At 37.8% G+C, this 24,454-nt stretch overlaps 1 protein-coding gene across 1 annotated transcript; it reads right to left on the bottom strand.

Annotated features, from left to right (window-relative positions):
* Positions 1-234: 234 nt before the first annotated feature.
* LOC118272255 (nuclear pore membrane glycoprotein 210) lies at positions 235-24,370 on the bottom strand. The gene is made up of 29 exons (XM_050693763.1): positions 24,093-24,370; positions 23,859-24,009; positions 23,352-23,472; positions 22,851-22,938; positions 22,248-22,478; positions 20,831-21,302; positions 20,459-20,544; positions 20,006-20,188; positions 19,585-19,716; positions 19,173-19,258; positions 18,763-18,926; positions 18,312-18,440; positions 17,732-17,874; positions 16,977-17,184; positions 14,095-14,214; positions 13,480-13,680; positions 9,984-10,226; positions 9,416-9,562; positions 8,996-9,106; positions 8,404-8,593; positions 7,715-7,815; positions 7,147-7,431; positions 6,659-6,843; positions 6,208-6,347; positions 5,579-5,775; positions 4,884-5,076; positions 4,095-4,346; positions 3,329-3,544; positions 235-2,754 (listed from the first exon to the last, which is right to left on the bottom strand). Exons 1-29 carry the CDS (start codon positions 24,251-24,253, stop codon positions 2,534-2,536), a joined length of 5,157 nt encoding a protein of 1,718 aa, XP_050549720.1. The 5' UTR covers positions 24,254-24,370; the 3' UTR covers positions 235-2,533.
* Positions 24,371-24,454: the final 84 nt, after the last annotated feature.

The raw sequence follows: 24,454 nt of genomic DNA, 5'->3' as shown, positions 1-24,454 counted from the left end.
AGAAAGAAACGAAATTATTCAAATATTTCTTTTACGCAACAAGGTATACATGTATATTGTTATATACCGAATACAATTCGAAGGGTAAATAGACACAGAAGAGGGGTGAAATAAATTTTGGGAAAATGTTCTAACATATCTATTCACCGTTTGAATTCTATTCACCTCGTTTTACCATTACTGTATATTGATAGTAGCAGTATGTATAATAAAAAAGTAAATAAAAACAACATGTTAAATTTATAAAAATACTTTATTTCACACATCACAAGCTCCATAACCCCATACCGTGTACAGGTACAAACACATCTTTTTAGTTTTCCATACTCAAACAAATTTGACTTTTAATAAAAATGACTTAGAGTTCCTTTTGTAACAAAAACATGTGTTTGTATTTACAATACGTAACAAAAACGTTAACTGCATTGAAATGCGAATACAATCATATAAAACTACTAAATCTAGTTCTTTGAGATCTTATTTACAAATTGTATTTACATTTCTTTTACACCTAGTTATCACTATTTTAAGTAAGCGAGAGAAATGCGATTATGGAGAAAAGTAAATAATTTTATATTAGACTTCTGTCTATCGTCAATGTTTCTTTTTTCGTGGAGAATATTTAAACCTAATTAAAATATACGAGTCACTTACGTACGAGAATGGCTCAACTAGTTTCAAGTCACACGGAACTCATACAAATGAGTAAAGCTGTATATTTAAATTAAATATTTTACTGTAAAAGATCCAATGAACCTCTTTGGCACACAATTTCATTGACCATTTTGTTTTGGCTGCCAGTAATTAAAAACATACATTTTAAAGACATGTTTAGGAATGATAGTACTGTTTGAATCAGATCCTATAAAAAAATCTATACGCATCTATTTTCAAGAACTTTTACTTTATAAGCAAAGCTGTTAAGACTCCCATACATTATAGACTTGTCCGATCGACCGACGATTATGTTTAAAGGTAAGCGTCCACAGGCCCGCATCGTACACATACCGTATGACGTCATCCGTACGCATCGCATGTATTGTAGGCATAGCCGACGAGCGGTCGGTACGATGCGGATCAGTGGACGCAGTTGTATGAGTTTCTATACAAGACAAACTAAAATTCGTTGCGTGCGATGCGGGCCTGTGGACGCGTACTTTAATTCTTCTTTCAAGAATATCGATCAATATCGATTTAATATTAGTCCTTTGAGTACCAACACCAATAACACGTAATATCATAATCATAACGAATTTATTAACGATCCAATATGTCATACAACAGAAACCAACCAATTATTAAATCGAAAACACATTACGATACTTTGGTATCTTTCCTAAATAACGATTTTCATGTCAATTTTGAAATTTGATTCTTGATCTTAATTTAACTAAGTTTTAAGTGAAGCACAACTTTGTAACAATAAATGCTAATACAAATAAATTAGTGTTTTCTTTTATCTTATTTATTTATAAACTGTGGTATAAAAAGGAATATAGTTTGAATTTTTGCATTACTTTCAAGGAAAATAAGTATCTATTTATAATCAAGTTCTAGCAAGTTATTCTCCATTTAAATTAATACTATTTGCTTGAAACTCAATTTACAAAAGACGTTATATTAATCTACGGTTTATATTACGACTATGTTTAAACTGTAAAATAAACTTAATGAGACGAGACAATTAAGTTCAATTTTCATTGACAATATTATCTTGTATATAGGATGTTAATAAGTAACACATTTAGTGACTCGTCATTATCTAGTCTCACTTTGTTTCACTACACAAACATACATACATACTTACCATCATTGACTAAAGGTTACCTATTGACTCATACTCATAAGGAACCTTATAATCAATGAAAAGGGCGAATATGACATCATTTATAATGCTCACAACCATGCTTTAGACATCACTCTATCTAGTTCAAATTTACACAATACACCGATACGGCGAAACAATATCCTTTATCAGATTCAAAGTCCCGACAGGCTAGACATCTTAGTCGATAGGTCGATTATCTTAGTCGATTTTTACACAGTCACAACAGAGACACTTTTAAAACAACACATAGAATAAACAAAAGATTGTAGAATTATATGAAAGGTAAGAAACAGTGAAGTACCGAAAAGTAAGAAACTACTGTTTTGTCTTGATAGAAGTAGTTAATAACAATTTGGAACAAATACTATTAGAGCCTGTTTACCTGAATGCCCAATCGTGAATGGTCGACTAGGTTAATTTTAGTAACGCAAATATTTGTCATTATTACTTAAACTGTTTTACGCAATAAACATCCGATTTGACCATTCACTATTGGGCATTCTGGACCACCGGAGCGAAGGCAATTCGCCGAGCGAAAAGTGGTCCAGAATGCTAATCATATACTAGTAAAACAGTTTCAATATGAACCAAAAGAGTTAACAACCTGCAGTAACTAATATTTTACATAGAAAACGGCTTAAAAAACCGACGTACGTAATGTCCAAGCCTACGTCTTTGCCTGTATACACTATCCCTTCCGGACTGCTATAGGAACATGGAATTCCTGGTCGAGTTTGGAGAGAAGCTCTGTTCAGGTAGCATGCTTGCGTCCCCGTAGACCGGCGCAGTAGGCCCACTGGAAGCGTAGGGACTGCGTGACCATGTCCGCGACCGATTCTGGATGGGTGAGGCTTCAGGTGGTAGTATGGTCTCGTTTGGATCCGTCGGCATCCGTATCGGCGCTTTCCGTTGCATTCTTTGTTGTACTGTGAAGGGAATTTTGGTTGTATTAGGTTTAATGTAAGTTATTTCTTTGTTAGAAACATTTGTTTAGTTGTGACTTGGCTAAATTAAAAAATAAGTACGTCTTTACTTTAGTTGAGTGTCTTGTCTCTCACGACATACTATTACATAGATATAACTAGCCTAAAATGAAACACTTTATTGTAATCACACTTTAGGCTACTTAATGACACCTCCACATATTTTACAATTACGTTGGGTCAACAACTCGCAATTATGCGACACTGAATTAATCTATTTGCAAACGAACTAATATCACAATAGACCCTCTAACAACCACACATAAGATAGAGATAGGTAACAAAATCTCAAAAAACACATAAATAGTATAAAACAAAGTTGCTTTCTCTGTCCCTTTGTACGCTTAAATATTTAAAACTACGCAGCGGATTTTGATGCAATTTTTGTAATAGATATAGTGATTCAAGAGGAAGGTTTATATGTATAATACATGCATAATATATCACCATTGCACCCATGCGAACCTGTGACGGATCGCTAGTAAAGTATAAAATAAAATACAAAAAACCAACTCACTATACAAATAAGCAGCGGCAGCGGCAGCAACAGTGATTATAGTAGACATGTACGGCTTCAGCAAGGAGAACAGCGCGCCCAGTAGAGTGCCACACGCCACGTCACACTCTCTCTGCACGTCCACTCGCAGCTCCTGGGACGTCAGCTTCGACCGTACTGTTACCCAACCGTGACCGCAGGTTGACGCTTCGTTCGTCACTATTACTAGTAGTTCTCCTGGAAAATTGTTATTGTAAGGTTTGTTAGTTATAAGATTAGAGATATATTAAAGAATGACCAAATTAAAAGTACTCTTAACAGACAAGTATGCATCAGAAGACTGATGACTGTTGATGAAGCGACTGAGTTATGTAAGAATCGTAGCAATTGGCGTTCTTTAGTTTCTGCCTGTCTCCATGGTATTATGTGTGATTGTTGTAAGTTATAATTTATTATGGCAGTGTGGTAAGAATTCAGGTAAATCCAGTTTAGAGCAATGTTGAAATTGAACAAGACATAAAGTAGTATGGGACTTAAAACTGAAGTAAAGTGTGCACGGTTTACGCTATTGCTGAGCAACCAGCAGCCGTGTAACGTGTCGTGAGTTCGATACGGAACAACTCTTCATGTTGGCCACAAATCGCTGTTACAAGTTTGGGTGTGATGTTTAAGTGAATTTGTATGATTGTAAACGCATCTTCGGCATAGGAAGAAATTGTAGTGTGGAGCAATATTTAAAAAAATACAAAAAATCTACATTACACAAATAAATCTTAAACACACTCACCATTATCCATTCTCGTTTCTAACTTCAGACCGGGCGAAGGCGTCAACCTGACTAACTTCAGAGCGTGCGAATGACCCATCACGGTGAACGTAGCCGGTGGGGTGAGCAGAGACACTTTGTTAGTCGACACTCGTACTTGGGGTAACAGCATCGTTTTCGTACAAGTCCTGTACGTTCCCCATTCAGCACATAGCTCTACTTCCGCAGCATCCGTGATTGTTGAGGCTGGGATTATCTTGCAGCCCATTTGTCCTGGAAAAGATTTATAAAAACAGTGATTAGTCACTAATACAACAATCGCATGTGTAATGACTCTTAGTACGGGTTTGCTTTACGTCGAAGAAAAACGAAACGAGAGCGCGTTCGGTGCTCTGTTTCTCTGGCGTGAATGTACCAACCAATCAGAACGCCAAAAGAGCTCTCGTCTCGATCTCGTGAAATGTAAAACAAAGTGGTACTAAGGGTACAGATCTCTAACAATTGATAACATCTGGATCACTTTAACTAATGGAAATTCATTGAAGTTTATGTCAAAAATCTTTTGGGATAAAATATTTGGATATTTCGGATAGGAGAAGGTACAATCTGTTTTAATTATAGCCAATTGCGTATATTTTTTCAAAATGGAAATACTAACATGAAAATGTTCGTTCGGCTGTATTTACTACACATAGATATTATAAAACCTGTAAATATATTACTAGACTACACTAAGAAAATGCACTAAAAGAAAGCCCGTACTATCAACCAAAAAAGAATATCACTGATGGTCAAATAAATAGGTCTTACCATTAATAACATCAATAACAGGCTCTGCAGTATGCGGCGCCTTAGTCCGGCAGGTGTAGGGTAGCTCTATGGGCGTGCCCTCCAGCGCGTACCTCTGCTCCTCCGTACACAGGAGCGGGCCCGACGATAGACCTGCTGCCGTGAACGAGAGTGGAACTAGTTCTGATGCCCATTCGCCGGGGAGGAACTCCATCTGGGTAGATAAGGGAGAACTTGTTAGAGGTTGTTTAGTTGTTTTATGGTGCTAAATATTTTAATAGATTGTATTAGGAAGAGGTAAGAGGTTGTTTAGAATTAGTTAATCTCATTAGAATGTGTCTGGGGATAAAAAAAACATAATTTTAAACTATTTAAGCACCATGGAATGTATACGTTTGTTAGTGTTATGTTAGTTTTTAGTGAAAAGTCCTTACATTTAATCTGTTATAGTCTTGTTTAATATGCTTGTGCTATTCTGGTTATTTGAAACTGTCATTTACTACTAATAGTTACACTATTTACAAAGAATGTATTTGTCAGACGTCAATCATATAGGTTAGGCGACAGAAATTGCGCGATAGAAAAGATTAAACAAAAGTAACTTCAATCAATGAAAACGCGTGAAAAGTATTGTATATGAGTGTGTGTTTCTGTTGGTAAGTGCGTGTAGGTATGTGTATTTGTTGCGTGCGTGTGACGTTACAAATAGTGCGTACCTTGTCGAGCTGCAGTTGATGGAGCGTGAAGACATGCTGCGGCCTGTCCCGGCGCAGTACATGAGTGGCGGGCCCGGGCCGCGCCAGCAGCGCCAGCGACACGCCGGCCCCGCCCGCCGCGCCGCCGCCGTACACCGACACGCCGCGAGGGGCGCGCCACCCCACGCCCTCCACGCACACACCCCAACTGCCCGTCGCTGGGAACGGACGTAACAGGTCAATCAACAAAGTATGAAAATGTTTTCTTAATAATAAAAGCTACAAAGGCCAACTTAATATAAAAACAAAACTTTCAAACATTGTGATACTTTAAAATTACCCAATGATTGTAATGATGATATATGAACGAAACAAACGTCTCCTAAGGCCTTTTACACACGCTGCGGTTTATGAATGTACAGAAAGATATGATAGCTAACGCACGTAGTTGTACGCTTCACCAGTATCCGGACAATGTTAAAAGGACCTAATACCTTTCATTGATACGAGTAACACGAAATAAACTTACAAGCTTACAAGAAAGAAAGAACCGTTTATCCTCAAAAATCGAAAATAGCACTTGCAATTTTACTATTAAGGTTTACAATACAATTTTAGAAGTCAATACAGAACATTATGACGCAACTTACCAACAACTCTGTCGGCTTTCACATCAGTCCCAGTGACCAGGACTTCGTCCTTGACAGTAACACCGCTCACTGTCCCCTGGAACGTCATGAACGCGCCCACCGCGTCCAGATCTGGTATCACCAGCTCTGTACCAAGGACACTGGGGAAGACAAAGATTATTTTATGAGTTTGAGTCAAACTTAGTAATGATTTTAATGTTTATTGGAATAGAAACGATATGTTTTTGTTTGTCAAAGGTTCATAGTTAAAGACGTTTATAGTTGTAACTGTTAAAGGCGGCGGTTAACGTGTATAAAAAAATCAGAAAAATGAAGCTTCACCCATTTACACCATACATTCTAAATAAAATATTCGTGACTACCGTGCGTGAAACCATGAAACTTGGAATAAATGTCTGTAACTCTTTCACTTCAATAGACCTTATATGCTTATAATAATTAGCATATTTACCTGTCAGTATGTCTAGCCGGCCGGGTATGTACGACCAGTGGTCCAGTGGCGCTGACGTTGGCATGCGGCGCGAGTAGTGCCCGACCGAGTGCCGTGCGGAGGACCAGGCGCAGTGCTGCCTCGGGGGACTCGCCGTCTGACTCCAGGGTACAGTACCAGGGGACTGACACTTCCACTTGGATGGCCTGTAAAGAAAAAGAATAAAGCTTGAAGAAAAAGTAAATTGGAAACAACGTAATCTTTCAATATCATTTCAGATTTAATTAACATTATCATTAGCTTAAACGCATCCAATGCTAGAAAGAAACGGGTTATATTAAGTTACCGTTTCGTTTGCTCGTTTACCGACTTATACCCTAAAAATAAAATACAGGGGTAATGACTTGGCTGATCCAATTAGGCGACATATACCCTCCATACCTGCGCATTGTTAGTTGCGCAACATGCGCAAACATCTATTACAAAAATATAAAAAAAACAGAACCCACCGTCTCTCTAAAGATATTGTTCCTCTCATCCCTATGCTGGGCTACAATGACTGCGTGGCCAGGTCTCACAGCTAGTAATTCACCAGCTGCACTGATTGTAACGGCCCCATCACCATACGCCTTCCAAGTTCCTCTCGGCAAAGACTTGAGTTTGATGGCAGAGCTCACGGCTAGTGCCAGTCTGTCTCCTGAGGAAATCTCCTTGGAAAGACCTTCCACTGATGTTCTGATGTCGGCTAGACCAAGGATCTCGATTGTACTGTCCCAGGAACGGGTTTCTGCTGCCTATAGTAAAAATTTATTTGTTACAAATAGAAATATAGGTATCTAAGGGCGATAATACTATTGTGGTGGTATAAGGTTATGGGACACAAAGAAATGTGATCAATTTACATATCGGGAAGTGATAATACAACTAATTTCTTATAAAATTAGACCTGAGGTCTCTGGTCTGAAAGTGGCTAGTTTCTGAGATATGTTGAATATCTTTTAATATCAAAGTCACCCTGTATTCATTAGTGCCTAAATATTACATACATTTGTTACTACAAGTTTATTGACATGTTACCTGTCCCATGTTCCGCACTCGAACATCGATAGTGATGACTCCTGGCTTCAGTGGCACCACTCGCACTGATAATCCTTCAGCTACAGACCTCTCGAGCATATCTGTGGAATGTTTTTAAGTCTCAAAATACATTGAAATTCATTATTATTTATATTCAGAACTACAGACACTATTAAATTTTATTTTATTATAACTTTTGTGAGATATACTAAAATTTATGATTATGTTATCGGCTTACTCATGTAACTGTTTGACGAGGAACTCGACTAGCTTAAAGCCACGCCACAGGCTAATATTCGTGTGTCGTAGAAAGCTGCTCGTGAATAGTCAAGTTTTTTTTTTTTTTTTTTTTAAAAAACGTTGCCCCACATTAGGATTTTCTCCTGTGTCGTGGGTGCGTTTAAAACATACAAGTTCACATGCACATGACACCCAGACCCGAAACAACAATTTGTGGATCACACAAAGAGTTGCTCCGTGCGGGAATCGAACCCGCTACCCGTTGCGCGGCAGCCAGTTGCCCAGCCACCGCGCCAACCGTGCAGTCAAAGTTCCTTGTTAAACAGTTACGTGAGTAAGACGATAACATAATAACTTATATTAATATAGTTAATAGTTATTTGATTAAAGTAATAAAATTAATTGTGTCTAATTTGCGTAGAATAAGTAACTTAAGCGGTCTTAATTACCATCAGCATGAGTAGTATACAATCTGGCAGTAGCAGGGTCTCTCAGGGTCCAAGTGACCCTCGGTGGTGGCATGAGCGCGGCCAGGGCTGCGGCACTAAGGCCACCTGCCTCTATCCACAAGGGGCTCGGAGACCCTACCAGTAGGCTCTGAGTCGCTGCCTTCACGCGTATACCTGATATTGGGACCACCTGTAGGACAGAAAGTTAAATCATATCGTTAAATCATATCAATCGGATAATCATAAAGTACTGAAAATGATACAGGACATTTTTAAGTGATATCAAATCTTTAAATTATCTACCTAAATAGCGGAAAAACTTTAAGCTCTTGTAACACATCAGATCAACAGCCTAGAAGTGATCACTGCTGACCAAAGGCCTCTGCTCACACTAAGAAGGTTTGAGTTTTATTCACCACATTTGCTAAATGCAGGTTGGCGAATTCAAACTTATATATATTTTTTTAATTATAAGCTCAGGTTTCCTCGGAATGTTTTCCTTCACTGTAGTGGTGTCTAAATAATCTTATCTTTACAATCTTCAGATTAAATGTTTTTATATGAAATACATATTATAACAATGAAATATTACCTCAACTTCAGCCTCAGCGCTTGCCATCTCAACATTATTGAAATCGGTTGCCACCAGCTTGATACGAGACGTACCGATCGATAGACCGTGTACGGAACCGGATGACGTCACCTGGTAATAAACAGTAATTTATATTAATACCATCTTCTGTACCCTGAGTACAGCGGCCTTAGGGCAGCGAAAATACTACATAGAAAATATTGTTTTTGACTTTTTGAACAAGAGTATTGAATTTGGCTAGTAAATTGGCAACTCGCCAGATATGAAGCAGATAAGGTACAATTTTGGAGATATTTTGTTTATATAAACTTCAAAATACTTTTAGCACAGACTTTCAAACATCACAGGTTATCAAAATAAAAAATATGTAGCTTTGTAGCATAATGTACATGACCAAATGTAGGCAAAGTTTTAGTATACCTCGACATGCGGCAGTCCGTGTGTGTGCGAGTAGTGTAGGTGTGCCAGGTGGGGGGGCGGTCCCCCGACATGCCGCAGTTGGAGCCTAGCGCCCGGCGGGACGCGGGACCGGGACGGGACTATAGCCAGCGCGGGGAACACTTGCACCTGGAATAGTCACGAATTTGCTGTTTAAAATGATGGTAATAATAATGTCTTCAAGTATCTACAAGAGAAAGAAGTAATCATATGAAAAGTTGGAGTTCCTGTGCTACACAGGAACTCCAACTTTTTAGCAGTTACGTTGCGAGTCTCATATCATACTGGGTGAGCATATTACCATTACTTTAGTAAGAACTTTCGAACATACGAAACTCCCAACTATAAAAAGTTCAACATAAAAATGATATTTTTTGACGGAGAATACATAAATTAATACAAATACTATAATACTAATATAGATATAAAATTACAAATTTTAGATTGATATTGGTTATTAATTTCAGCCTTTAAAGAACATTTTGTATTCTCAAATCCCAACTCCAAATACTAAACCAAAAATACGACAATCATAAAAATCCACCCTTACCTCAACTTCAGGGCTCCAGACACCGCCAAACAGCGCCCTGACTTTACCCATACCCTCTTGGAGACCACATAGAGAGCCGTCTTTGACAGAAATGTACCCAGAAGTCCTCCATTCAGGCGGTTTCCCAACAGTGAGGTACCGGTGGGACACGCCCTTCACGAGCGCAGTCACGGGCACGCACGCACCCACCCCCACCGCGCGGGACGTTGATACTTCTACACTTAGCACTTCTTCGATATGGACCTGAGAAAGAATATTAAAATTATTATTTAAATACTAAACATTGCTAAGAAAAATGTTCAAATACTGTGTGATAATCAAAATTAAAACTTAACATAAATCAATGTACAGTTGAAATTTCAATAACAAATTAATAAATAATTAATAAACAAATTAAGAAATAATTAGGAGCGGTCCCCCCCAACGCGACGTATTTTTTTAGAATTATTAGTACATTCTTAGGTACTTTAAGATTAAGTTCTTTTATTATTTTTTACTTTTTAAAGGGAAATTAAGTTTTTGTGTCGGGGGTTTTTTAAATTTTTAATTTAATTTTTTATTTCATACTTTTTATAGGTAGGTTAGGTTAAGTTAGGCTTAGTATATTACATATACAGAAGAATCCGTTTATTATGACTCCGCCTATATTGACCAACCGGTTATTATAACGTAATTGCATGACGAAGTTTGGTTTTCATATAAAATTCTTTATAAAAAAGTCGGATATAATGACTTCCCTTACAGTGACATGCCGCTTTATATGACCCATCATCATCATCATCATCATCAGCCGAGAGACGTCCACTGCTGAACAAAGGCCTCCCCCTTGGTCCTCCACGTAGAACGACAAGCCGCCACCTGCATCCACTGGCTCCCCGCCACTCTGACGATGTCGTCGGTCCACCTAGTGGGAGGTCTGCCCACGCTGCGTCTTCCGGTCCGCGGTCGCCACTCAGTCACCTTCCTGGCCCAGCGGCCATCAGTCCTCCGAGCGACGTGGCCTGCCCATTGCCACTTCAGCCTGCATATTTTGAGAGCTATGTCTGTAACTCTTGTTCTTTGGCGAATTTCCATATTTCGGATTTTGTCGCGCAAAGATACTCCGAGCATAGCTCTCTCCATCGCGCGCTGGGCGACTCTGAGCCTTTCTAAAAGGCCAGCAGTTAGGGACCATGTCTCGGTACCGTACGTCATCACTGGCAACACACACTGGTTGTACATCCTGGTCTTCAGACACTGCGGGATTTTTGACGAGAAGACTTCATGCAACTTCCCCACTTATATGACCCATTTTTAATAAATTATGTCCGGTTATAATGACCGGCACGATTCTTTACCTTCAATAATGTTCGTTAATTCCCGACGACGTTCGGCACGTGCCTAGTTTTTGTTTTGAATCTCAGTGAGTAATTGACAGTTGAAGGTTACGCATTGTTTTTTCGTTTGTTATTGTGGAAAAAATGTCATCTCAACGTCGCAAAGCATTTACAATTGGGGAGAAAGGTGCAATAATCTGCAGATTAGAAAATGGAGAATCTAACTCATGTCTCGCGAAGGAATTTGGCGTTGGTCATTCGATTTGTCCACAGCAATATTGAAAATGATAATTTGACCATAGCTATGTCTTCTATACACAATAGTGTGAGAGTCTGTTTTTACAATAAAAGGAAGAAACAAAAGCAGACAAAAATTACAGATTACTTACAATAAAAAATACACTTGTATGTGTTATTATAATAATCTGCTGATTACGTGCAATTTTGATTTTGATTTAATATGGTCTTACACATATGCAAATATACTATGTTTCTGTATTAAAATACTTAATACATACATATTTACATAAAAAAGATTTTCATTTATACATAACGCTTTGTATGACGTCCGCTTATTATGACGTGTTTGTCAATTCCTTTCGATGTCATTATAAACGGACTCTACTGTACTTACTATAATTTCAATTCTTGTTAAGGTAAAGATTACATTCAAGGTCAAGCTCGTTCGCTTTGATTTTTTTTTTACTTATTAGTTACTAGTTTTTGTTTCTATAAGTAGGCTAAAGATTACATTGGTGCAGGTTTTACATTTTTGTATTTTATAAAAAAATATATTTTATTTTTAATTTTTTAATTTTTTTTATAATTTTTTTTATTTTATTTTTTATTTTTGTTAATAAGAAAAAATGCTATTTTTCAATATTTTCTTTCAGTGCGGTTTCATTTGAGTCCCCATCCCAGTATATTTGCAGACCTTCGGTTAATCTCCCGCTTACGTTACTTTCACCGCCCATAACTTTAAAACGGCTCAACCGATTTTCATCAAACATATCTAAGAACATACATACATACATACATATCTTCACGCCTTCAATCCCCGAAGGGGTAGGCAGAGGTGCACATTATGGCACGTAATGCCACTGTGTACACCCACTTTTCACAATTTATGTTGTAAGTCCCATGTAATAGGTGGTGAGCCTATTGCCATATACCGGGCACATTTCCAGACTCCGTGCTACCACTGAGAAATTTCGAAAAACCGAAAAAAGCCCAGTAATACTTCGCCCGACCCGGGAATCGAACCCGAGACCCCTTGCCCGGCAGTCGCACTTGCAACCACTCGGCCAACGAGGCAGTCAAGTCATCTAAGAACACTCGTACATAAGTCCCCTTTAATACGAAAAAAACTAAATTGAAATCACTGCATCCGTTCGGGAGTTACGATGCCACAGACAGACAGACAGACAGACAGACACGTCAAACTTATAACACCCCTCTTTTTGCGTCGGGGGTTAAAAATTATTATTTAAATACTAAACATTGCTAAGAAAAATGTTCAAATCAAGGCTCGGAACCGGTTTAAAAAATACCGGTTTATATCGGTTTTTCTCCGAACTTTTCTTAAGAACGTGAACATTTAAAGAACTTTATTTAACCTAAATTAACCGGTTTATTCGACGAGGGGCATGTCGGTACACGCGTTGAAATATTATATTATTATTGAATATAATCTGAACAGCGCGCGGCGTTTCTTTGATGTGCGTCGTATTAACCGGTTTTTATTGCTCTAAACCGTTTAATCCGAAAAAACCTTTATGAAAATAGCGTTCCAAATACCGGTTTAAAAAAACCGGTTTCGCGAACGAAACCCAATGTAAAGGTTTTGCGTGCAAGTACATAATAACGGTTTGAAAATTTAACCGGTATCCGAGCCTTGGTTCAAATACTGTGTGATAATCAAAATTAAAACTTAACATAAATCAATGTACAGTTGAAATTTCAATAACCATAGTTAATTTTGTAAATGTCATGGGTGCTTCCACACTGCTGTTAACGGTGTTTACAAAATTAATTAATGTTTCCGTACACTCTTTACAGTGGTGTGTGCACTACTACGATAACTCCTCTAAACATAATTTTGTTAAAGGTATACAGGCATAGTAAACCCAAAAAAATGCAATATTTAATATTAAAAATCTATTTATGAATCAAAAACTTACCTCTATGAGTTGTTTTTCTCCTTGAACACACAGATCGGTGACTATAAGGTCGTATGACCCTGGACCAGGTACGTTAGCCGACAGTGAGCCATCCTCGACCTCTGCTGACACCCCTTTCGGTGCCTCCACGGCGTAACGACCACTACCGCCACTTATAGTCGCTATGTTGGTTACTATCTCGCTTTCCCAAGCTATATTCACCTGGACAGAGTACAATTAACGTTATTCCTAAAGCTGTAAGGATGAAAATTAGACAGCAAACGTTATGGAAACGACAAACATATAAATAGTTTTAGAAATATTAAAAACGAAGTGTCATGCTTCGGCACGAATGGGCCAGTTCGACTAGAGTGATACCACGGCCTCACAGAAACAGCCGACGTGAAATAACGCTTGCGTTGTGTCAGTGAGGTTAGCGGAGGCCCAATTACCCCTTTCCCAATCACCGATTCCCCGACAATCCTTAAATTCATATTGCGGTAATTGCTTATCACCAGGGATCCGTATGTTCGTTTACTAGCTTTTACCATAAACATTTTTTTTTTTTCATCCAATGCATAATATGGGAACCAAGTATAAAATGAAATTATAAGACCAGTAATATTAAAATCTTACCTTGAGTGGATCACATTTCAATGGGGCTACGACCCTGGCTTGTATAGAGGCAGTCGCATCAGGAATGCTTGCTTTCAACGCACCCGTCCATCCAATTGCCATGTCTTCAGCTAACACTACCTGTTCACAAATAACAAATGTAAAGGAATATTAAATACATAAGACGGCATTCTTATGTATTTCTTTTATTTTTGGTTAAAATAAAAAAAAAAATGGGAAACCGCTTCCAATTTTCTTTACCGCCTCCATTTTTTAAGCCAGGTGATATCCCTAAAACCGTCTACTAATCAACTCCCCCCCCCCCCCCAAGAATAAAAGATGTTTTTTTGGACAATTTTAACCTTAAGGCGCTGTGCATAGTCAAAATAGGATTGATTCAACAGTTTTTTTGTCCAATGTTTACATGTTAGAGCAACAAAAAAAAAGTATGTTAATCTTGATCATTTTTATGAATGGACCACCTTCTTCAAAACACGATTTCTATAAATTTTCTAAATCATAAACTAACCATTTAAATTGAAATTCTAGCCATTGTAACTATATTATTTATGAACATATCTTAATAAAATTAATAACAGTGACGTAATTTAAAATAATAAAGGGATCTGCCTTATTTATTTGTCGATTGATATGAGATATTTGTAAGGATTAATATAATTCATGATAAATAACTCAGAACAAATCGAACAAAACGTCGTCCGATCATGACATCTATTCGTTTCTCTTTCATTCCTACGCGGACCGGCAGTGACCGCTGAGGCGCGCTGCTTGGTGGACCTATGTCAGTTTATGTCAATCGCCGCTCAGAAAATAATCATTCACTAACATATCTTTTTGCTGTTTGTAATATTTTATTTTGTAATTAGCTTTTTCTAAGTTGGGTTGTCAGTATATTTTTTTGTACGAAATCGATTTGAATTATAAGTTGTGTAAATACAATTAATTTTTTCATATACTATTACCGCGTAGCATGGTGCAGATGACACATTCAGTAACGTTCTGTACCATTCTTGAAAGGAGAAGGGGACTTTTGGGCCCAGCAGTTAACTAGTTGAAATGTATATTAAAAAAACCGTCATATTTTTCTAAGGGAAATCACAAAATATGGTACCTTGTTTCTATCTAGGAAGCGAGAAAACTTAATTTGTGTAATAATGTATGTAAAATAATGTATGTATAACGTACTCTGTGATTTAAACTTCTTAAAACACTTCTGTCTGACATCAGTCAGTCACCGATTGACAGATGACACTCGTTCGTTGTGTTTCGTTCTGAGTGCGCACGTATTTTCCATGTTTTATTGTTAAACCCCACGACCTCGGCTTTATAAAGGACTTTTGACGGATCTTGCATCTCTAAATTACCTGACTCTCTATTTTGGACAACTGTTTAAGCCTATCAATCGCATATTGACGACATGGATCGCTGTGTAAATAATTGTACGATTGCGACTGGTCGCAGTAACTCTATTGGCAGAAGAGTCTTGGAAGATGACGCGATTTTATCAGTTATTCGACAGTGGCGTGCATCTCAGCCTGTATAATATGGTTACCATTATCTCAATTGGGAAAGATACCAAGAAAATATACGTACCCCGCCCCCTACACAATTCTTTGATGACATTCTCCTAATTATTGAAGATGAATAATACATATTTTATACTGATATTGGTGTTTTATTTATATATCCTCCTGTCCCTTTTTTAGTTTTTAAAAGATTAGTGCCTACTTCGTCTAAGGGCCTATGCACACCACGTTTTTTAAAAGCGCCGTCGACGCGCGTTTGTAGCGATACAGACGCGATACGTAACACGATAGACGTGTTTAGTGATGAGATGTACTGCTATGATGGATATGGATAGGAAGTCGATGATTTTTTGGAATAGAAAACAAATATTGTGCGTAGTTCAATTTTTATTTTTAAAAAAACCCTTAATTATGTTGATGACACAACGGAAATAAGATGAGTTAAAAAGTTGCTAAGAAAAATTATTTACTTTTTATTCGTTCAAACTCATATTATTATCTGAGTCAGGATCATCTGAATCTGTATCTGTATATTGACATTATATACACGCAGATAAACTGCACAACTAAACAACACACTTTAATAACAAAATTAAAGAGAATTCAATGTATGCTGCGAGTATCGATAGCGATAAAAAAAGATCTTCCTAATGTCCATCCCTAATCATGTGGTACTGAGAGACGTCAACGACATACAGGCAACTGTCACTAGCGCAAAAACTATAGTAGTAGTAAGTTTGTGTAAATTATTGTTCGATTTCGGTTTTAGTCATAAAAAACTAATAAAAAATATAAATAAAAATAAAATAAAAATGTATACAACATAATATTGAAAAAATAAGAAAAAAACTAATACGAGTAATGAGATTCGATCTTAAGGATCACGGAACGCGAATCTAGACAGCAACGCATTGGGCCACTCGTCCATGAAACTATAGTAACGAAATTACGCACCTAAATAAAATGGAATACGCGTATCAATGACATTTGTACGGTGCACCCCTCAGTACACGAGACCCACTTCACCTGCTTCACCCCCTCAAATACATAAAAGTTGTCTATTCACCGCGCCTTAATTCTGACTCGTTATCTGGTCCATTTTTGCGATTAGTTTTTACCATGACCAGATGTGAAAACCCACTATCACATGAGCTATCATTACGTAAATCTTGTCACGAACCCCGCACCGTCGAATCGTGAACCCCTAGGGGATCGTGTCCCCCACTTTGAGAAACCCTGATCTAAACCGTCCAAAATGACTGTTCCTTGTTTTTACAGAGGAAATGAGAGTTGCAAGTTTGTAAAGGGACAACATTTACTCTGGCTTATTTACTGACTTGACATTCATGTACTTACTTGATAATACTTATACGGCACGGGTACAGGAGCGTAGTCAGGGTGTGTTTCAACAAACAACCTGTCCGTAGCTTGGAACTGTAAGCCAGGGTGATAAGGTTCAATATCCCACGACATCTTGGGACCGTTCTCGTCGAGAAGCTCACGGCCTATCGCGTCTAGGAGTGTCACTTTTACTGATAATTCCTGGCCAGGACGTAGCCATATTCTGAAAATAAACATGTACACTTAAAATAGAAATAACTTTTTTAAGAAATCGCCAGTTATGCGATTTACAGTTGAGTGTTTTCTTCATTTTTTTTTTTTAAATTATAAGATCTCTTTTTTGCGGTGTGCCGATAATTTATTTGTTTTTGAAATTATCTTCTTGTTTTGCCTGCAATATCTTGTAACGGTGCAAATAAACTACTTGTCTTTCTTACACCATATAAAAGCAAAAAAGAAAATCATTTAGAAATTGGTAGTACTATGGGTAGTCTGTGGACATCAAGACATCTTTGCCAAAGAAGCCGAGTTTCCTTTAGACATGGGCCATGACACCAATGCTAAGCGTGCATGCTAGACAGGCGACTTAAAGATCACAATTGGAGCACCAAAATATTGGTAGCTGGTCACCAATTTAGAGTCTATTAGGTATTAAAGTCCAATTAAAACGTTAACCGCCACGTCAACCACTGGAGACCGACGCTTAGCGGAAGATTTGCCTTCAACAGTATTCTTTCGGCAGTTAATGCTTTCTGGGTGACAATACATACTTGTGTGGAGTGGAGCAGTTCCCAGGAGTATCGGGTGGCTCCAGCCTGACCCGCGACACATGCGGGGCGCAGCTTCCTTCCAGAGATACCGACTCGCGCTCCTCCGCCGCTGTAGATACTAGTTCCACTACAGATTCGCCTTTCTGTGTAGTGATAAAATAGATGTTTTGTTATTTCTAATTATTGTTGTTTATTAATGTCTGTTTATAAATACAGACATGTGTAGGATGTATAAGTAATGATGGAGTTTCTTGCTTGTTCTTTTCCATTTGAAGTTACACTTTGGAACGAGCACCTAGCTTCACTGACCGACAGACTGACAGACAATTTAATTCGACGTTTCAAAAGTGCCTGATTTGGGATTAAATGAAATAAATGCTTTGGCTTGACTTCGATAGATATTTGTAAGACATTTTATCATGATCATTTTTATTAATGCATAGTATGCATCACAAATTCTGGCATTTTTAATAGCTCTGTTTAAGTTTAAAACACTTCAGTGCATCAAAACACGTTATGTAAATGCGTAGATTTTGAAAGTCACATACTCAATCATAAGTAGTAAAACAAGAGCACTTACCCTACGACACTTGAACGTGAACAGTTGTACGTCCGGGTGGCGGTGTGGCGGCGGACCGTCGCGGACCGATATATCGGCCACTCGGGAGTCCAGGGACTGGGGGACTAGGGCCTCTCCCTCGGCAAGTACCTGTGAGAGGGACAAGTTAGTGTTTAGAATGTGAATCGAAAACAATCATAAAGATCGAAGTTAGAAAAAGGATATCTAAAAAAATATTGAATGTAAAGAAAATGTACGTAAGGTCACATAAGAAGACTGACGTGCATTTTTTTAATTTGTAATGACTAGTGACTTATAAGGTGACCAATATTCGGTTGAACAAAGTGTGTGGTAACTAATATTACCACTTTTTATCGAAAAAGAATAGACATTTCGCAGCGAAATATCAACGACAGCATCACCATCAACACAGCATACGCCTTTAAGGACTAATCACAATGTAAATACTGACCGGCAGCGTGGCCCCGGGCAGCGCGGCGGCGTGTGAGGGCCAGAGTAGAGTGGGCGCGGCGCGCACGGCCACGCGCGCACTGTCCCCCGCGCGGCCGCGCGACACGCGCACCGTCGACACGCCGCGCGCGCTCCATGCGCACTCCAGGACGCAACATGCGCCGTCTGCAGACATATAACACTCCATGTAAATTACCGCAGATATGTTTCGATAAACAATGAAATTGTATTTAAAGAATGGAAAATTAAGTTATCACCAAACGTTTATTCGAAACGACTAGAGATCATTCCACCATATGCAAGTTACACAAGGAACTGATACTAATTGATGTTATAAAATATATATAACCCTCCTTCTGGCGCAGTCGGGTAAAAAATAAAGTTATCAAAGGTAAAGCAAAAAGTACTAACCAGCAGGTTTCATCCAATTAGCGACGGTAACATTTTGTGGTTCGGGTCCCTCCAGTAGAGTAACAGCGAAAGAGCCGCAGTTGCAACTAAAAACAAAACGAAAATAAAGATAACATTTCCTTTTTTTCTTTTTATTGACGAATCAAAGGACAATTAACAGTGGAATGCTTAACAGCCCTTTTTTAGGAGGGAAAATCATCCAATGACTTCTCCCGCCTTGGACGAGACGAGAGGGAGTGTCAGACCCTTACTGACTAAAAACCACCCCGTTCCTTCTCCTGCTTTTCGAGCCGGAACCCCGGTAAACCCGCTAGGTAGTCCGCAGCTCCGGATATGCTTAACAGCCCTAGAGACAGGGTTTCAGGATTCAGAGCTTGATATGTGAACTTTAGTACTGCAATGAGGTACTTACGTATGGAAATTATACAGTTCTCCAGTTTCGGGGTGCGTGGCCGTCAACGCGATGTGTAGGTAATGTGGTTTACCGACGCGCGCGTGACCGGAACTCGACACTTGTAGCATTTCGAATGGAGCTGATAACACCCTATAAATAAGAATAACACAATTGTAAAACATTATCCAAGTAAGGGCAATAAGATTGAAAATTCGTGTTTAAATGTTCAATTTCCTAAACTTACTTTAGTCAAATTCTGGTCTCTTGAAAATAAAGTTAATACTCACTTTTCAGGTAGAATCAAATGGGTCAACAATTTTGAGACAATATTAACATTTAAAATGGAAAAAACTATAGTGCACATAGTATAAATTGGAACTTAATAACATTATCGAATTTAGATAACATGATGATAGGACAAATTAAACAAAAATCTTACCTTCCAATAGCCTTGACATGTGGGTACTTCTTCAGCTGTACTCTCACACCCAGCTGACCGGGTCCTCGTATCGTCACTACTCCATCAGAAGCCAGAGAGAGAGGGTCTGGAGAATACTCATTCTCTATCTCCGACCATACTACAGGCTCATCACCACCTCCAATGTGTTTCAGTGACACTTCCCTGTAAACAATATTGGTGTTTATTCCATGGTAGTAAGGTTTAAAGTTGGTTGAAGACAAATTAGGAAAAAATATTCTGTATTTATAGAATTTGATCTTTATTACATTACGGATAGAGTTTAAAATTGGGAAAACTAAGTTCTGGTGTAAGGAAAATCTATTGCTGATTATTATTGATTACACAAAGTAATTAATGTCTAAAGAAAATTAATATTTATGGCTTGGAAATAAGGTACAAATTGCGTTTAAATAGCATTCAATAAATACTCACTGCATTGTGTCTGTCCAAGATACGAATAGATGTGGTGGTACAATTTCTAAGGGCTCAATGGCTTCTGCTGTTACCTGACCTTCCACCTGCAAAGAAGACGCAAGTATTAGTCACTACGTATAGTATTTAACAAAGTCGCTTTCTTTGTATAGAGACAGAGATCCCTTTGTATGCTTAAATCTTTACAACTACGCAACGGATTTTGATGCGGTTTGTTTTAAAACATAGATTGATTCGAGAGGAAGGTTTATATGTATAATACATGCATAATATATTACTGTTGCACCCATGTAAACCTGGGGCGGGTCGCTAGTATACTATAAAGTCAAAATAAATTTAAAAAAAATATTAATTATCTACATTATTACTTACTTTTCGCGAAACTGTTCTCCCCGCAATAGAATATAACCTCGCAGTGATAGTTAGCGAACCAGCATTATGAGCAACCGCATCAGTCAAAGTTCCATTCTCCGTGGACCGCAAAAGGTCTACATTCGCTTCTCCTTCTACGGAAAGCCTTATTAGAATCTGGTCACCAGATAATAAAGCATGGCCTTTGTCATCGAGAACTATGCAATGTACTACAAAGGGTTCTCCTTTGATAACTAAGTTTGAGGGACGTATTGAGACTCGGATAGAGTGTGCTTCAGCAACGGTCAACGTAGCCGATGCTACTTCGGTAGCTCCTGACATTAAGTACACATTGGTGGTGCCTATCTCCTTTCCTTTGACCAGACTGACACTGTCTTCTAATAGGGCTATGCTTGTGTCTGGCACTTTTAGGTAGTATACGGTTTCTGTTATGTCTTGGATGGTGAGACGGCCTGCTCGTGCTCTTACGACCCTGAAAATTTGTTTTGTGTTATTTTCTGGTAGTTAAGTATGACAATCAAGTAAAATGCATAATTGGATAGCATGAATCGATATTGAACATAGTAAAAAAAATTGTATGTTCAGACTTTTTATGTAGAACTTATATAAAATTAAAAAACTAAAAATACCCGACTGCGTTTCTTTATAATATTAAAATGAAAAAACCCTAAAACAAGAAAGTAATCGTAAAATTTAAGCAGTCGGGACCCATTCTAGAAAGCAAGCCGTGCCCTCACAAAGTCTTTATATTTAGAATGGGTCCCGACTGCTTAAATTTTACGATTACTTTCTTGTTTTAGGGTTTTTTCATTTTAATATTATAAAGAAACGCAGTCGGGTTTTTTAGTTTTTTAAATTACTTTTTTTATTTATTTATTTTTAGTTTTATTATTTTTACATTTTGATATATCTAGTGTCACTCTGACAGTAAATACGAATCAAACGACCCCTATAAAGCGGAAATCCATCGAGTCGTTCAGGCTAGAGAGAGAGCGATATTCGAATTTGGCGCCAAAAATCCGCCATTTTGTTTTTTTTATTATTTTTATATATCCAGTGTCACTTTCACAGTAAATACGAATCTAACGACACCTCTCAAGTCAAAATCCGTCAAGCCGTTTAGGCTAGAGAGTGAGAAATATTCGAATTTGGCGCCAAAAATCCGCCATTTTGTTTTTTTTTAATTTTGATATATCCAGTGTCACTCTCACAGTAAATACGAATGTAACGACACCTCTCAAGTCAAAATCCATCAAGCCGTTTAGGCTGCAGAGCGTGCCAAACAATTATACATACATACATACATACATACATACATACATACATACACTCGAAAAACATAACCCTCCTTCTGGCGCAGTCGGGTAACTAGTCAATATCCTGTCACTTACAAAATATTCTATGCTATGAAACTTACTTGTATCTTAAAGCATCTCCCGGTACAATACTTGCAATAGCAGGCATCAGCACAACACTGGCTATGACTTGTAGGTTGAAATCAGTGCATATGTCTTCAAGGCACACAGTGACTCTTGACTCGCCCATCGCCTGACCGTATAGCAACACCGAGTGCGAACGAAGACCACGAGCTTCAAGCTCCGTGACACCTCGTGGAGCTTCATAGTCTGTGTCTCTCCAACGGACTAGCCTGAAGAAGGAAAAATAATTCAATGAAAGTATAGAATGAAAATATCAGTTGGCAATACTCGTAGAATGTTAACCGTCACATCTGACACTAGTGACAGATGCTTCGTCAATCTGTTAGTGTTTCTCAGAACAGAACGACAGATTAACTGCCTACAGAAACAGAAGAGCTTTAATAAAATAAAGCTAAAATAATTCATATTTGAAACTTGGCAGTATTTCAACTTGTGATTTGCCAACCATCTCCTTTGTCTGGCTGTATTGGTCGACCTTGTCTATCAAATGAAGAAGATAGACAGATTTTAAGCAATTGACTATTATAAAATTAATCACATGAACTATTGTAACAATGACACACAACAAACAAGCTACTTACGTAACCAAAGGATCCTCTCCAACATTGCTTCCGAGATTCTCAATGCTCCATGTAAAGCTTATTCCTTCCAGGGTAGAGAATTTATTTCCTACAATAAATAATTAATTTATTAGACATATTAAGGTATATCAACAATGGAAACATACATTGAAAGTAATAAATTTATCAGGGGTTACAGGCAGATTTTTTTTTAATATCATAAAAGGAGGCTGCCAGAGTTTCTATGAAATCTGGTCCAACAGCTATGTGTGTTACATCATTGGATAGGTAATTTTGAGCTCAATAAAAGTTAGTATCGCGCCAAGTTCCAAATCTTAGTCCGTTTAGAGTTATACTTTATTAAACATGGTAGTTTTATTATAGCTATTGGAAGGTGAGACCAGGATTTGCATCCTCCTTGGCTTTGACATTCAAAAGTGCTTTCACTTTCTATTTGAAATAAATAATTTTGACTTTGACAAAACTATGATACAAAAGTACTACTTATACACAAGAACTTACCCTGGTCATCATAAGCAACAACTTCAAAGGCTTCAGGAGCTTCTTCTAGGAACAGGTTCCATGTTGTACTCATAACCTTTAAAGACCTTATTTTGTCTATGTCGACATCACCTCGGAGAATCTGCACATACAACATAAAGTAAGATTGTTGTTCTTGGACAATTAACTTCTTATTAGTTTTTTTTAAATCTTTTGTTAACACTCACAACAAAATTAACAAAGATTTTATTTACCTATGTTAATTATGCTAGTGTTAAGTTAATGTCAATATTTCCATAATTATTCATAGAGCTTCTAATTCATTATAAATTACCAATAAGACGTTTTAAAATAACTCCTAATAATTGTCAACAGAAATGAGCAACAGTAGAATATCGTCAGCTGTTGTGTATTTGCATGTTACATAAATATAATCTACAAACAGATATGATTAGGTGATAATTCAATAAAGACCTAAGTTCAACAAACACAAGGTATATTTCCCGCCTTCGCGTGTTAGCTCATTACCTCGCCTGTATTGACTTCTTCGGCAAGAATTATCACCGAGCCTGGTGGTACACAGGACTTGGAGACGGAGACACGCGCCGCCCGCGAACAATGACCCGTAGCATCATCATACAGCGGCTCCAAGTCAATGATGTCATCGCGAGACAAACTCCTACAAAAAACCACTTCATGTAATCACGTTCAACTTTAAACTTAGAGCAAATAAAACTTTGTTGATTTACTAATATTACTCACCATGTGTAACAGCCCCCCTCAATGATTTCAAAAGTAAAATTTATATTCAAATCCTCAAGCCAAGGTAACAACACCCTTGGAGTGTTTATTTTGGCTCCATCACACGTGCATCCAAGTAAACACAGCACCGATATGAAAACTGCAGTCTTCTTAAACGCCATGATATTATTTTAGCAAATACATCAATATAGTTTAATTAATATTCCTATTTAGAAAAATCTAACCTATTCGCCACAAATCGGCAAATCGCGCATTTCATTCAAACTTTTGACAGTTGTATTTTTGACAGCTTTTGTCTACAGACTATACAAATTCGAACTACAAGTATTCACTTTCATTTCTTTCTATCTTTTGAACTAAAA

Source organism: Spodoptera frugiperda, chromosome 5, assembly GCF_023101765.2.
Source record: "Spodoptera frugiperda isolate SF20-4 chromosome 5, AGI-APGP_CSIRO_Sfru_2.0, whole genome shotgun sequence".
Lineage (NCBI taxonomy): Eukaryota > Metazoa > Arthropoda > Insecta > Lepidoptera > Noctuidae > Spodoptera > Spodoptera frugiperda.
This window is presented reverse-complemented; position numbering and strand designations above follow the sequence as displayed.

Excerpts from the sequence above, each read along its gene's own strand:
- LOC118272255 (XM_050693763.1), bottom strand. The coding sequence starts at position 24,253 with ATGGCGTTTAAGAAGACTGCAGTTTTCATATCGGTGCTGTGTTTACTT. Across the intron at positions 22,479-22,850 it reads GGAGAGGATCCTTTGGTTAC|GCTAGTCCGTTGGAGAGACA; the intron begins GTAAGTAGCTTG and ends TTCCTTCTTCAG. Across the intron at positions 21,303-22,247 it reads GGAGATGCTTTAAGATACAA|GGTCGTAAGAGCACGAGCAG; the intron begins GTAAGTTTCATA and ends ACAAATTTTCAG.